Genomic DNA, 14,980 nt, shown 5'->3' on the forward strand with positions numbered 1-14,980 from the left:
CACAGTAACAGACGTGACTCTTACCACAAGAATATTCCTCCCAGTCTCTCTCCAGCAGCATTGCTGACCCTTGGATACATCTGACGGTTGAAGAAAATGTTCTCTCTTTGAAACTGGTATAAAAGGCAGAAATTATTACATACAAATATATTAAGAATATATTATAAAATAGTGTATATTAAATTTTGTTTTACACGTTGAAAAACTGTGTTAAGGATATCTAATATATTGAAATACACTTTTCACAACAATTATACAACGAAAACAAGAAAAGTCAGAATTTAAAAGAATTAATAATAAACAACTAATTAAAGTACCGAAAACACATTTTTTATGATAAAAAATAATAAAATTATTGTTGTTTTATTTATAAAAATAAATTTAAATAGTTTTTAGAGTTTTATTTTAAGAAAATTTATTTATTTTTAAATAATTTTTCATTATAAATAATTATTTTGTTTAATATTGTGTTCGCTTGGAATAGTTTCATTATTCATAATAATTTGTGCAAGTGGATTAGTGAATTTATATGTGATCGTTTTAAGGTATCTTCAAACAAAAATGAAGGAAATGTTAACTAATTCTATCTCAGCTGATAACAGATATTTGAGAAAATTTACCTTCAATTACCCATTTTGTCCTTGTGTCTATTTACTTCAAAAATGCATGCATGATCAACTCGATTTCAAGAAAAAAAAAAGGAATAAATTCTAATGGAGAAATTCATTTGATTTTTTTTATTAATAATAATAATACAGTAAAATAATAAATAATAATAATAAAATTAGTACTATCCATGCATGTTCTCTATTCTTATTAATTATTATTATTTTTCTCTTATTTTAAAATATTTTTTAACAATAAATATGTTTTTCATAAACTTTATTTTATATTACTATTATCATAAGGTAATTTGATAATCTTTATTTTCTATCCATCAAAACATTTTTTTATTTATCATATTGATCAAATCTTATACAAACTTTTACAAATTTTACTTTCAAATCAACTCTCAATCACTTTCAAATTTTTCAAGAAAAATAACACACAATTTATTCTCAAATCCTCTTAAATTCATCCCCTCCCTCTCCTTTAAATTCATTCTTGAAGTAAACACGTCCTAAAAGAATAGTTTGATTTTAAAGAAAAAGTCAAATTAAAAATAACTAAATTTAAAAAATATATCATTTAAAAAGAAAAATGTTAACAATTTGGATCATATATGTATATATATAACAAATCATTCAATGTGTTAAAGTTAAAGGCATATATAGGATAATAAGGTTTATGAACTTATCCTATTACTAGAAAGTGTGAAACCTATTAGATGTAAGTGGATATTTAACATCGATAAGGATTCTAAAGATAATATGGAGAGATATATACTCAAAAGAAATGGATTGATTTTAAAGAGATTTTTTCTCTAGTTTTATCAAATGACTCTTTTAGAAAAATCATGGCTTTGTTTCGCATTATGATTTAAAGCTTAAACAAATAGATGTTAAGACGACGTTTTTCAATAACAACATTGACAAGATGATTTAGATGGTATAACTAGAAAACTGTGTTAAGAAATCCAAAGAATATGGTTTACAATTTGACAAAATCCATTTATGGACTAAAATAGACTTCTCGTCAAAGGTACCACAAATTTCATCAAGTGATTGTCTCATTTGGTTTGAATATGAATGTTGTTGATGATTAAGGGTATTACTGGGAGCATATATATCTTTTTCGTCTTACATATTGATGACATATTGCATATACTCAATAGACAAGATCTTATACATATGTTATAGGTATTCAATGACAATTTTAAACTCAATCTAATACATTTGTAAGAATTTATATATATATATATATATATATATATATATATATATATATATAAATAAATAATTAAATATGTTAGAATTATTATATTTTATTAACGAATTTCATAATGATTTAATTAATTAATTGTAACTAAGAACGTAACGTATGATTATATTGTAGAGACCATAAATAATATTTTAATTTATTAAAGAGTTAAATTAAAATATCAAAACTTAAAAGAAGTAATTGAGAAATATTACGTAAAAATGTCATGGTCTCAACTACATGCTCATCATTCGTATTTCTTCTCATTCATCCTCGTAAGAAAAGTGTTTTATAGGAGAAAGCTATATCAATCTACATTATTTATTAATTGTTTAGCATGACCAGTTTAGTTACGTTTCTATTTTCTATTCTAAAAAGTAATTACTTATTTATGGAAAAATTTATTACTCATTAATTATTAATCTGTTTTTACACACATAATTTAACATAAAATAATATTTTTAATTTAAAAAGTTTATAAAAAAAATAAAATTAAAAATAAAATATTAACACGAGAGAGAGAGATAATTTTTTTATGTAATAGGATAGATAAACTAATTGACAACCCTAACATATTTTTAAAATAAAATAATGAAGTTAACTCTTTATTGAGGGACCGAGTTTAATTATTTTCAGTCACATTTAATTGAATTAGTTTCAAATTTTGTTCTCAAATTAAAATAAATCTAATTCAATATCTTTTTCTTTTCAATTTTTTTTTAAGAATTGAACTTAGTTAATTTTAGACATTTGTTCTTCAGCACAATTATTATATGTTACACATCTGCAAAACAAGAGGTACTACTTTCCTATCATATCAATTTTTTTTTTCTTTTCAGTATATGAAAATAATAAACTTTTAATATATAATAATACTCACAAAATATAATTAATAGTATCCGTATATATGTATTATTACTGCTACCTTTTTCAGATTCTTCATTTCTTCCACTCATCCAGCGAAGACAATTGGAGAAAAGCGCGATCCTCGTGAATCCGTTTCGTTGCACTATCCTCGGGTTTAAATCGCCTGCAGCGCGCACACCCTAGTCTCCGTCGCCGGAAAATGGCCTCCGACGGAGCTACCTCGGCGGCGGCGGCGGCGAGTAGGAGAAAGCCGTCGTGGAGGGAGAGAGAGAATAACCGAAGGAGAGAACGGAGGAGAAGAGCGATCGCGGCGAAAATATACTCTGGACTTCGAGCTCAGGGGAACTATAACTTGCCGAAGCACTGTGACAACAACGAAGTTCTCAAAGCGCTTTGTGCCGAAGCTGGTTGGTGCGTCGAAGAAGACGGCACTACCTATCGTAAGGTAATAAATTAAGTCAAATCACACTTTCGAACCGTTACAGCGTCGCTGGATCTTATTTTTGATTTTTCATTTCGATCAAACCGTGCGTTTAGCTTTCCGTTTAAGCTGTGCATTGCGCTCAGGAACCAGAAGCGAGACGGTGTAGGCATTGTTCTAGTTAACGTCAAACGAAGATTTCTAACTTAATTATCGGATTTTTTTTCTGATCCTTGTTTCTAATGCGTAATTAGATACGTAAATTATAGGTTATGATAAGTAGCAACTAATCTCAGCCTGTTGATGTACCGAAAACGGAAGTGAACTTTGATATTCGAGATGTGTGTTAACTTGATTGATTTATCTCGTAGGTCGAGTAAATAATCGCAATTGTAAATGGAAAAAATGTACACTGTGTAATTACGGAAAATATTAATGGAGGATTTCTTGTCAATTACTGAGATTTATCAGAGTATTACTCACTTTAGAGTCTAGATTGTTAACGCGATTATCTGTGATATATATAATACGAATTGATGATTCTCTCATCAACTACTGAGATTATTGTAGTTGCTTACTTTAGACTCTAAATTGTTTGTGTTAATGTGATTAAATTTTTTCGTCACTCACTGGACTCTAAATTGTTTGTGTTAAGGTGATTGATTTGAAATGGTAACGTAGTTTTGTGTGTTTTGGGTGAATAGGGTTGCAAGCCACCTCTGGCCAATGGTGCAGGGAATTCAATGAGAAACGTTCCCTTTTGCTCTTCTCAAAGCCCAAGTCCTTTTTCTTCGTCGTACCCCAGTCCAATTCCTTCATACCAAGTGAGTCCTTCTTCCTCCTCTTTCCCAAGCCCATTTCGGTTAGATGTGGATAAGGATAATGTATCAAACCTCATTCCATACATTCGCAATGCGTCCCTGTCTCTTCCTCCTCTGAGGATATCAAACAGTGCCCCTGTGACGCCGCCTCTGTCATCACCTACGTCAAGAAATCCAAAACCAATTCCCACATGGGAGTCTATTGCCAAAGAATCTATGACCTCCTTCAACTACCCTCTCTTTGCAGCTTCTGCTCCTGCCAGCCCCACTCACCGTCATCTTTACACCCCCGCCACTATTCCAGAATGTGATGAGTCTGATACTTCCACCTGTGAGTCTAACCAGTGGATGAAATTCCAATCGTTTGGTCCTTCTGCATCTACGTTACCAGCTTCTCCAACTTTCAATCTTGTTAAACCTTTGGTTCCACACGGTGTGCCTGATAACTCAATCCAAGAGATGAGGACGAGTTCTGAAGAGTTTGGGGTACAGGTAAAGCCTTGGGTTGGGGAGAAAATTCATGAAGTGGCATTGGATGATTTGGAACTAACGCTTGGAAGCGGGAAGGTGCGGAGTTAGGCTGCTGACAGAATTGCTTCATCTTGGTGATTTGAAATTGAAGTTTCAAGTTTTGTCAAGTTTCTTGTCTGTCAAAAGCTCACAAGACCAGATTATTTGTTAATGTCGTACGTTTAAATTATATTGTTGTTGTTCTTTGTATCAAATAGTTTGTATGTGATTTTTATTTTTACCAACAGGTTTGTAGTGAGCTCAAAGTGAAATAGTAGTCTCTATTGTCTTTCTACCAATCGACCCCCATTGATAACTTAATGAGCCCAAAGCGGCGTGAACTATAATATGGAATTATGTTACTAGTCTCTGGTCATGAAGCCATCTGGCACTGTCGCCTGTTGTTTCCTAGTTGGTGCTGTGTATAACATGTGGTGTGATGGGGTTTCTTTGGAAAGAAGTATAAGATTTGCCGTTGTATCTCCCTTCTGGTTTGACAATTTGGTATATTTTTTTATGTATTCTAAGTAATTTATCTGTTTCTAACAGCTTCAGTAATGGCTTGTTTTTAAAATTGTGATTTATTTTCAGCATAATTCTTGGTTGGGTGAGGATGGTTTGGGTCTCATTTTTGTTCCGTTGCTTCCCTACGATAATTCATTGCAGAACCTTGAGGTTGGTCCATATATTTACTTGCCGAATATTTGCATGGCCACAATTTCCTTCAACTAAGAACATTTGACGAGGGTCACCAGAAAATGTTCAAGTGATATCTGCTGAGATCATTGATCGTGAATTGGAAATTCTGATGAATCCTCTTTGGCTAGTATCATTTGGAGAACACAGGTTATGGGATATCTGTAATGAAGAACAGAAGATGTAGATACTCGCGGTACCTACAGAAGTAAGGCAACTTGTGGGAACGTCTTTAAATAGTCATTGGTGATGTTACATGAACAGCCGAAATGAAAAATGATAGAGAAACTGTTTGGAAGGAATACTCCACTTCTATTAAACGAGTAAAAGCCTTTTAAATAGGCTGCACAGAAAACAGAACCAACTCCTAAAACATAGAAAGGCATAACAACTTAAGTCAGATACTTAACTATTGCTGTGGAACAGGTCATAAGAAAACTGAAAATATTTACAGGTGATACAGGGCTCGTTCCAGTTCATTGATTGTCTATGGTTAAATCTGGCCTGATAACGATTGGTACGTGTTTACTTTCCGGAGTTTGTTAATGTTGAGTGTCTTCTTTGGTTCATATTTTTGGGTGAGAAATTGTTTCCTATGTTTAGTTGATTGAACTTCTGCTGCTGATTGCAAGGATAAGGCCCCGTACAAATAAATGACTCTCCTCCGTACCTTCATATGGTGAAGAGCTTCTGGCACCAAGGTGCATTAGTTTAAACTTACTTCTAATGCAACTATATATTGTACGTGTTATGATATTTATTTATTTATATATGTGGAAGTTTGATCTTCGATAGATTGGCAATCTAATTGCAGATAAAAATTTTATTTATTGTTATATGTCCACATGTCTTGATACTTCTTCTCAAATATCTTGGTAGACGTTTATTTGTATGCCATTATCACCTTATGATTAGGAATCCTTTTCACTTGACATTTCTAACCGTGTTTCATTCTCCTCCTTTCTCGTAATTTTGAACAATTATTCTCTAAAGTTGAGCCACATTTTAAGGAAGTTATCTTTACTTCCATCAAATTATGTGAGTTATAAGGTATGCCAGTTCCTTTTATCAGTGGCAAACCTATTGCTGAAATTCTGTGGTATTCCTTAAGAGTACTCTTTGCTTCACTCATTTACTATTACTCTTATCATTTGATGAAGTCCTCATGTACTATAAATAGATTTTTTTCATATGACGAGATCATAATTGGTCTAATATAATATCTTTATTTAAATTTATATTATTGTAATACAAACATATTTGCCGACATAGAGAATAATTAATAAAAAGTATACCATAAATCAATTCAAAGTGACAATTATCTTAAATCAATTTGCACCAATGTTATCTCGACTTTGGAATTGGAAATATTATGAAGCTATTGGATAAGCGACCATTTGAAAAAGAAATCCCTTCTTTGGTTGGTGATGATCTGTGGTCATGTCTGAATTTTCAGCGTCTATTTGTAGTCTTACCTATTGCATGAGTGATGTTAATTTCTTTCTGCTGCCAATACCTTATTTTTAATGAGTGGCTGCATTGGCAGGGAATGGTTCCTCATTTCTGGAAATGTTATCTTTATTGTTACTCGTACTTTTGAATTTGGAAAGAGAAACTTTATGTACATTATTTAAATATTTGTGAATTTTTTCGAATAAAAACATATCCATTAATTTAAAATATTTTAAATAGAAAATTATTAATATCATTCCACTAAAATGAAATCTTCATAAAAAGTGATAATAGATATTTTTAAATAGAACATAGTAAATCATTTAAGAGTAGAAATGATATAATCGAGATGAAATATAAATATTTTATTAATTATTAAACTTATAAGTAGAAAAAATTAACTATACAAATTTTAAATTTTATTTTAGAAAAAAACTTGTTAAAACACTATTTTGGTGGGATTCGTGAAGAATAAAGTTATCTTATATTATCCTAATTTGTTTTAAAGTATATTTCTTTTTATTCTTTCTCTTTAGTTAATTTCGAAAAGTTTTTGCACATGAGAATTAAGGATTTTACATGTGGTCTTTTTAACACAAAACCAAATTATTAGGGTATATTAAGTTATATATCAAAGTTTCTTTTATTTTATTCAAGTTTAACTTATGAAAGCAGTGAAATCGGTAGTATAACTTAACAATAACAAGTAAGGAAAACAAGTCAAATTTTTATAGTAACTTATATCAAAAGATTTGAACATGAAAATGACATGATCATAATATTTGATTTTATGTAGAATTTGTGCATTGTTTGAATCTTGAATGTTTATTTATATCTTGCATAGTTTAGTAATAAAAAAGTTATAATTGAACCAATTAAACCTTTGTTATATTTTGTAGAATTTCATAATTACTTAAAGGTATTGGACGAGTTATTTAAATAAAACTCCTACTGATTTGGCTATTGGACAAACTATAATTTTCATTGAGAAAATTTCATTTAATTAAAAAATTGAGAGTTTTTGTCACTAGTCAATAAGTTCTCATTCGATGAATTGTTTTTATAAAAAAAAATTAGTGATTTTGTTAAGAAGTGGATTATATGACTTAATTATACAAATTAATTTCCAACAAGTTTAGTTGGTGGGTAAAAACTTTAATCATTTGAGGAACGAAGTTTACTTAGGACAACTAAAATTTAATGGTCATCCTTATGTCATTAGTTGAACAACTATAACTATAGTTAAGAGAATTGCAACATATGTTTAATTCACTAGGTGAGGGAGATAATTTTTTAAACTTTGAAAAATATGTTTTTAAATATTTTTAAATGCAAAAATTTGTTTATCTTTCATCAATTTTTATATCGTTGATCAATATATTTAGTTAAATATTTTTAAATGTGATAAATGATGAACAAATGAATGAAAGTAGAGTTATGATTTTGATATAACATATGATGTTTGAAAACATAGTTATTTTTAAGAAATGAATACTATGTTGAGATGTAGACAGCATATTGAAAGTATTAGGTAGTGAGAGTCAAAGAAGATTCTTATAACCTAGTCAATAATATCAAATAGAATTATGGTAGGTCATAGGGATTTATCCTGCCATATAAGTGGTTTGAGTTCTTATTATATAATATTGTTGTAGTAATAACTTAGGGAAAGTAATATGATTTATGCAAATATTTAAGTCTAATTTAGTGCAAGTAGAGTAAATTGTATGTGGTGGTTGATGTGAGTAGATTTTGACATGAGATGTAACTGTAAGATATGAATGTAATATTGTGTGTATGATTTAATAAACCATGTATGAAAACTTTTAAAATTCTAATTTATCTTGTTTTGTGTGATTATGTTTTCAATAAACTATAATTATCATGTGTTATATGGGAGCAAAGAATGTTGCAAAGGAACAATTTCAACAAAGATGAGTTGAGGATAGAGAAAAAGAATTATATTTTGTAGTTATTATTTCTTTTTCTTAAAAATGTGCATATTTATATGTGAAAATAAAGAAAAAACAAAAAGAGAGGTTGGATTGTGTTTTTAAACCCTTTTGATAGTTGCGCATGTATCATATGACTATTAATATAGAAAAGATGATTGTGTAATTGTTAAAAAGTCGACCAGTGATATTTTCACTTGATGAAAATAATCAAGCATAACCGTAATACATAATCGATTACTTATTTTAAAATACCTTTTCATTACGAGTGTTTGTGCAATGTACCTCTTTCAATGTTAGTGTAAAAAATTACATGCAAAGTAAATGAATAAAGATAGTATGAATGATGTTTTCAAACTGGTTCATCTGATTGCATATATTACATTCAATTATTAATTAACTAATTGAGTTTCATTAAAAGACTAATGTTATGAACTACAATTTGAGTAACTCACGCCTAACCTCTTAACTACTTTTTTTGAAGCCAGTGATAGATCAATATTTCCTAACTACTCTTGATTCAACCAAGTATTCTTTTTCAAGTCACTCATGGCTCAATCAAATATTATTTCTCAAGTTACTCCTGACTAACTCCATTTAAGTATTCTTTCAATAAATTACTTTTGACTTAAACATGCATTCTTTTATAAGTCGCTTTCGACTTAACTAAGTATTATTTGAACAACAATCGCTTTTAACTAATAATTGAATATTCTTTTACAAATAATCACTTCTAACTAAGATGTATAGATTTAGTGTTTTGTGATCATTGATCATAATTTTGCTTGTCATAAAAGATAACCATTTGTTAATGTAAAGTGAGATTGAAGTGCTATTCCTTCTAATTTGCAAAGTTCTTAATAGTATTCATCCTTAAAGTTTTTTTGTTGACCAATTAATTTTGCATATTGCACATTGCCTTTCTTCGCCTTTCTTCCTCTTGAACAAATTTATATAAATTTTTGAAGTAATTAATTCTTGTAGAACAATTGTTGGTGGTTGTACAATTTTAACTATTTTGAATGTTTTTTTTTTCTGTTAGACGATCTTTACAGTGAAGATTACATTTAATACACTCAATGTAGTAATAAATATTTTTTCTTCATTTTCTTAACACTCCAATAATTTAATGTACTTATGTTCTTTATTGAGTAGTGTGTACTTTTTTATTCATCTTAAACTGAAGTGTTTTATCATATACTACCATGTTAATATATATTTTAAAAAACTTTAAGAGAAAAATGTTAATTTCTTAAAAATTTTAATTCCTATACCATATACTACCATGTTACATTATAATATGTAAGACATTATATGGTTTTTAAATTTTCCATGTAATATAATCAAAATTTGTTCAAATGGTTTGAATATGCTAGAACTAAAAGTTATTAAACATTTTTTTTTGTTTAAATGGTGTGTGGAATTATGAGGTTCTCCTCACCTATATATTTAGTTAATTCCAGCATAGCTTAAAAATAAATAATAAATATAATATTATTAAAATAAAAATAAATATTTCTTTTCTTTAATTACATCAATTATATTTATTATAAAATTTTTGTTAAATATACTTACCTTCTATCTAAAAGTGAATGAAAAAATCAAAATTTCAAATCAAATTCATATTATTTAAATAGAGATATTTTTATTTAAAAATCTAAAGTCAAAATGCTTCTACTTCATTTAAAATTATGAAATACCTTATTGAATTAAACTTAAAGTAGAATTAGATAAAATTCATGCAAAATTTGGACCGAATTGATCTAAATCAAAGTGAAGCAAAGTTAATCTATATTGAGATTAAATCAAATTAGCATGAATCTAAGTTAAATTAAATTATATTTTAAGGTAAATGAGTCCAAATACAAGTCAAACAAAATATACTAAATTCAAATCGATTTAAATGATGATTTTCATTTCATTTCAATTATACGATTTTACCAAAACGGGATTCTCTTAAAAGAAAAATCGATTTTTTTTTTTCTTTTATTGGTTCAATCTAACATTACTTTTTGTTACGTGTTCTGATCACAACGGAGGCACTTGAAGTTGCAGCACCGCCACTGCCACCGCCTATTTCTTCCGAACCGGCGGCGACACCTTCTACAGCCCCGAATCGATTGTCATGGATTCCGATCCCAAACCTTCCACATCACCAGCGCCAAACCCTAACCCTAGCAAGCCACCACCCTCGAAGGAACAACACCACCGAGACCTATTGAACCACATCGAAGCCTATCTCGCGAAGCGCGACGGTGTCGACAAGCTCCTCAAGATTTCCCGTTACGCAACCAAGCTCATCCTCGCCTCTTCGCTCCTTCAATCCTCCAATAACCCCGCCCTCTACCACCGCCTCAAATCCTTCGAATCCAGCGTCGGCGTCAGCCGCAAGGCCTTCCGACTCGGAAAATTCGTCCAAGACCTAAACGCTCTGCGAGCCTCCCACCACCACTCCAACCGTCACCTCCTCTTCACCCTCCTCGCCTACGGCGGCGAAGGCTTCTACTACTTCGTCGAGCAGTTCGTCTGGCTGGCGAAATCTGGCCTCATCGATCCCAAACACGCGCGCGCGTTCCAGAAAGTGAGCGCGTGGGCGGAGCTAGTCGGGTACTTCGGGAGCGTGGCGCTCAAACTCACCGATTTAAACATTATTGCTGAGGAGGAGTCGTGTTTGGCGTCGAGCGTGGAAATCTCGCGCTTGAGAGGGATTGGGTGCGTGGAAGAAGAGTCTAGGTTGCGGAAGTTGAGAGAGAAGAAAACGATGAAGAGGCTTTCGGTTATTCAGGATTTGGCCGATGCGGTTATGGCTTTGGACGATATTTTGGATGGGAATGGACCGTTTTCGAAACCGGTTTTCATGGCTTCCGCAGGGCTTTTGTCTGCGCTCATTAGCACTCACAAGAATTGGGTCTCTTGCTGAATTTTTCACAACTTCTTTTCATGCATAAAAAGTCATGTAGGTATGTATACTGTGTAGATAGAAAAATTGGTGCTTTGTTCTTTGTTACTTTCTCATTCTTATAGTTTTGGATTTGCCAATTAATATCAATTAAATGAATTAAAATAGCCATGATTCTATTTGTTTGTTCTACTTCTTTGTCTTCTTGTGGTTGTGGCAGTTCTGCTGCTTGCTGACTGACTTTGTTTGGTTTGGCGAGGTTTTGATAGAAGAAAAGAGAGTCATGTTTTTGATAGATGAAACTGTGTTACGTAGAATTGTGTGTTAGAATCCATGGTTGAACCAGAAGAGAGAAATGGAGAAAATGTTATCAACTGGAAAAAGAAAATTGCATTAGAGTGAATGAGTATTGTGAGTGTTCACATAGGATTAGGAGGCTTGTATGACAACTAATCACTTGACTAGTTTTGTAATTGATTCAACTTACCTTGTTGTTTAATGAAGTTCATTCATAATTTTGTAGCTTTCAATCAATTTTACTCGATAGATGTTCTGTCCTGTTGGTTGGGAAGAGTGTGTTGGGCAGTTTCTTGCTAGCACTTTTTTACAGAATTAGTGTGGCTTCATATAAAAAGAATAAATAAATTGATTACGCGTATGTGATGCTTGATTTGTTTTAGGAATGCATTTTCATGGTCACTTTATCCCTGTTGAGAGGCATTGGCTATATAGCACTCTAGGATCGGTCTAGTGCTGATGAATTTAGACAGGTTGCAGGAAATCTCTGGTATATGCATCATTGCCACCATTGTGTACACACAAAAAACTAGATGAAGTTGCAATATTTGTCCCTTTTCACAAATTTTTTGAAAATGCTTCAGAATTTTGAAGGGTATTTCTCCAGAAAGATTCTGCTTCATTCTTCCTTATACTGCAACTAGGAGGAAAATTTGATTAATTAAAAAAAAATTATGTGTGTAACCAAAAAATGAGATTTGCTGAATAAATTTAAAACAATAATATGTCCATGGGTTTAATATAATGTAATAAGACTTGAAAATTATTCAATACTGACTTTAAGTTCATAAATATTATCTTCAACTTCATCACTCTCTTGATGGAAATTTTAGACCATGGCGAAGATTCAAGTATAAAGTATTCAAACTTATTGGAGTTTCATCTTATATTTCATTTAATATATTACCATCCTCGGAAAGATGGGATTGTTGTCATTGAACTCCCACATCTTCTTCTCTACTTCTAGGGTTTTCTTCGTTATTTGTCATTGTTACATTTGCCATGTTGTCATGCATTATTTATATAACATTTAATTTGTTGAAAGATCTCTCATTTAGGAAATTTGACTATCATACAATTGTCCTACTTTCTAAACACACCGTATTCGGTATACCAAAAGAATACGAGTTAGTACAAGACCATAACGCAGAGTATGTCATTGCATTTTTGCATATGTGCATTGATATGAAGTGATCGATTAATGAAATATTCTTTTTCATGAGTCACATGAAGATATCATCTTGCAATACTTGTGTATAGCATGAACATGAACATAATATATAATAATTTGTCCTCAAATAGTTAAATTATTTACATTCTTACGAGAAGGATGTCCATGAAGCCCCAATTACCATTTCAGCCAAAGTGATATCTCTGTCATCGTTAAGGTTTTGAGGAATATATATAAGATCAAACTTTTGTTCCTCCTGTTCCATGTTGGCCACATTGATCCAATTATAAGTTTGATTTTGATTTTTTTTTTCTTCAACATTTTTGTCACTAGAAGTTTTAAGATTTCTACATTTACTTTTATGAGATCCTCATAATAATTATATCTCCATGATAAAAATGTATCTAAGGACTGAAAGATCAGATGTAAATGCAAATCCAGTTATAACAAAGAAAGGAAAAAGTATTACTTTCGACTGTTATGTGAGTCTCTGCTCATAATCATTATAATAATTTTTTTATCTGTTTTTCAGTTATGAATTAAGGAGCATAATGAAACAAATATGGAAGATGAAATGGGCGAGACAGGTTTGCACGAGGGTATAGGTTTTGAGGATGACGGAGACATTACATATAGCCTGTGTCAAACATCGAAAAATTCCCACATAGGTATACATACAAACACACACACATATATAATATTTCATTTAATAAACTTAAATGTAAATAAAAAATAAGAATATAATAACTTTGATTTATAATTTTATCATAAATTATGTAATTAACTTTTGTTAAAACACTAAATGAAAATACTAAAATTGATTTTTATACAATTTTTTAAGGGTTAAATATATTTACAACTTTTTTATTTCTATTTCAGAATTTTATGCATTTTGATTTTTAAATTTTGAAAAAAAATCAATATAATTATTTTAATTCAATGATTTTAATTTTTCTTTAAAGTGTAGCATTTGAATTTGAATTATTTACATACGTTCTATTTATTTGAAATGTGTTTTAATATTTTAAAATAATTAATAATGTTTGATTAAAATGATTATATTTATTGATTTTTAAAGTTTGAAAATAAAAATTGTATAAATGTATGTAATAATAAGGAATTTTAATTTTAATTTTGTTTCTAAATTTAGAAACTACAAAAATATTCAACTCTTTTTAACATGGTTTGAAATTATGAAAAAAAAAAGTGTTTTATGATTTTTTGTCTTTTTTTTTATGATTCCACGAACTATTTATGTGCGAATTTTCTTAAACCTCAAAATTATAATTTAATAGCAACAGTTAATGTATATTATTACATAGGTTTAGGGATTATGTACGTCAATCATTCTTCACATTGTGTTGAAACTTTCTTTACCTGCCTAAAGAATTAACCAATATTTTTGTTTTTTTCATAATTTCTAAACTAACATGCCAAAAAGCTAGCCATATTAAAAATATATAATAAAACCAATTCATATATTTAATTATTAATATTTATGATACAATAATAAATTAAAGCTGTAATGTTATTATTTTAACTATATTAAATTTAAATTAAGATACATTTAAAGCTTTTAAGAGATAAAGACCTGAAAGGAATGATTTACAAAGCCGCCATCTTTTGTATATTGGTTAGATGATGTTCTCTATATCACAATTATTGAAAATGAAAAAAAAAATATTATGGTGATTACATAAGAAAAGACCCGTTGTCCAATTGAAGGCAAATGAATTATTTTTGTTTGTTATGATTTGACTTGTATTTCTTTAACATATTAATTTTCAGTCTTTATACATTTATGTTTTGGATAGGTGACATTTTGTAAGAGTGTTTTCCATAGATTTTAAAACTTCTTGACAAAGAAGATTTAATGACAGAGTGTCGAAGAATTGATGATTAAGTCAATGAGATTAACTTAAAATATGTGACATGAATGTCGCTAAAATTATCAAATCAAACGAAACACATATTTAATAAAATAGAACGACTGATAAGATAAGAAATAAAATTAGAATTATTCATTATAATTAT

At 29.9% G+C, this 14,980-nt stretch overlaps 2 protein-coding genes across 7 annotated transcripts; both read left to right on the forward strand.

Annotated features, from left to right (window-relative positions):
• The first annotated feature begins 2,788 nt into the window (after positions 1–2,788).
• LOC106762937 (protein BRASSINAZOLE-RESISTANT 1-like) lies at positions 2,789–5,076 on the forward strand. Its single transcript, XM_014647064.2, has 2 exons — positions 2,789–3,172; positions 3,853–5,076. The coding sequence occupies exons 1-2, from the start codon at positions 2,927–2,929 to the stop codon at positions 4,546–4,548; spliced, it is 942 nt and encodes a 313-aa protein (XP_014502550.1). The 5' UTR covers positions 2,789–2,926; the 3' UTR covers positions 4,549–5,076.
• Positions 5,077–10,501: 5,425 nt separating this feature from the next.
• Positions 10,502–13,686, forward strand: LOC106764153 (peroxisomal membrane protein 11A). Of its 6 annotated transcripts, none has more exons than XM_022782576.1 (2): positions 10,502–11,535; positions 13,479–13,686. In XM_022782576.1, exon 1 carries the CDS (start codon positions 10,705–10,707, stop codon positions 11,497–11,499), a length of 795 nt encoding a protein of 264 aa, XP_022638297.1. In that variant the 5' UTR covers positions 10,502–10,704; the 3' UTR covers positions 11,500–11,535; positions 13,479–13,686. The 6 variants fall into 6 exon arrangements, with proteins under 6 accessions (XP_022638297.1, XP_022638295.1, XP_022638294.1 ...); XM_022782574.1 differs by lacking the exon at positions 13,479–13,686 and adding an exon at positions 11,699–11,993 and having other exon boundaries at positions 10,502–11,539; XM_022782573.1 differs by lacking the exon at positions 13,479–13,686 and adding an exon at positions 11,738–11,993 and having other exon boundaries at positions 10,502–11,539.
• The last annotated feature ends 1,294 nt before the right edge of the window (positions 13,687–14,980 follow it).

Source organism: Vigna radiata, chromosome 6 (assembly GCF_000741045.1).
Source record: "Vigna radiata var. radiata cultivar VC1973A chromosome 6, Vradiata_ver6, whole genome shotgun sequence".
NCBI lineage: Eukaryota > Viridiplantae > Streptophyta > Magnoliopsida > Fabales > Fabaceae > Vigna > Vigna radiata.

Excerpts from the sequence above, each read along its gene's own strand:
- LOC106762937 (XM_014647064.2), top strand. The coding sequence starts at position 2,927 with ATGGCCTCCGACGGAGCTACCTCGGCGGCGGCGGCGGCGAGTAGGAGA. Across the intron at positions 3,173-3,852 it reads ACGGCACTACCTATCGTAAG|GGTTGCAAGCCACCTCTGGC; the intron begins GTAATAAATTAA and ends TTGGGTGAATAG.
- LOC106764153 (XM_022782576.1), top strand. The coding sequence starts at position 10,705 with ATGGATTCCGATCCCAAACCTTCCACATCACCAGCGCCAAACCCTAAC.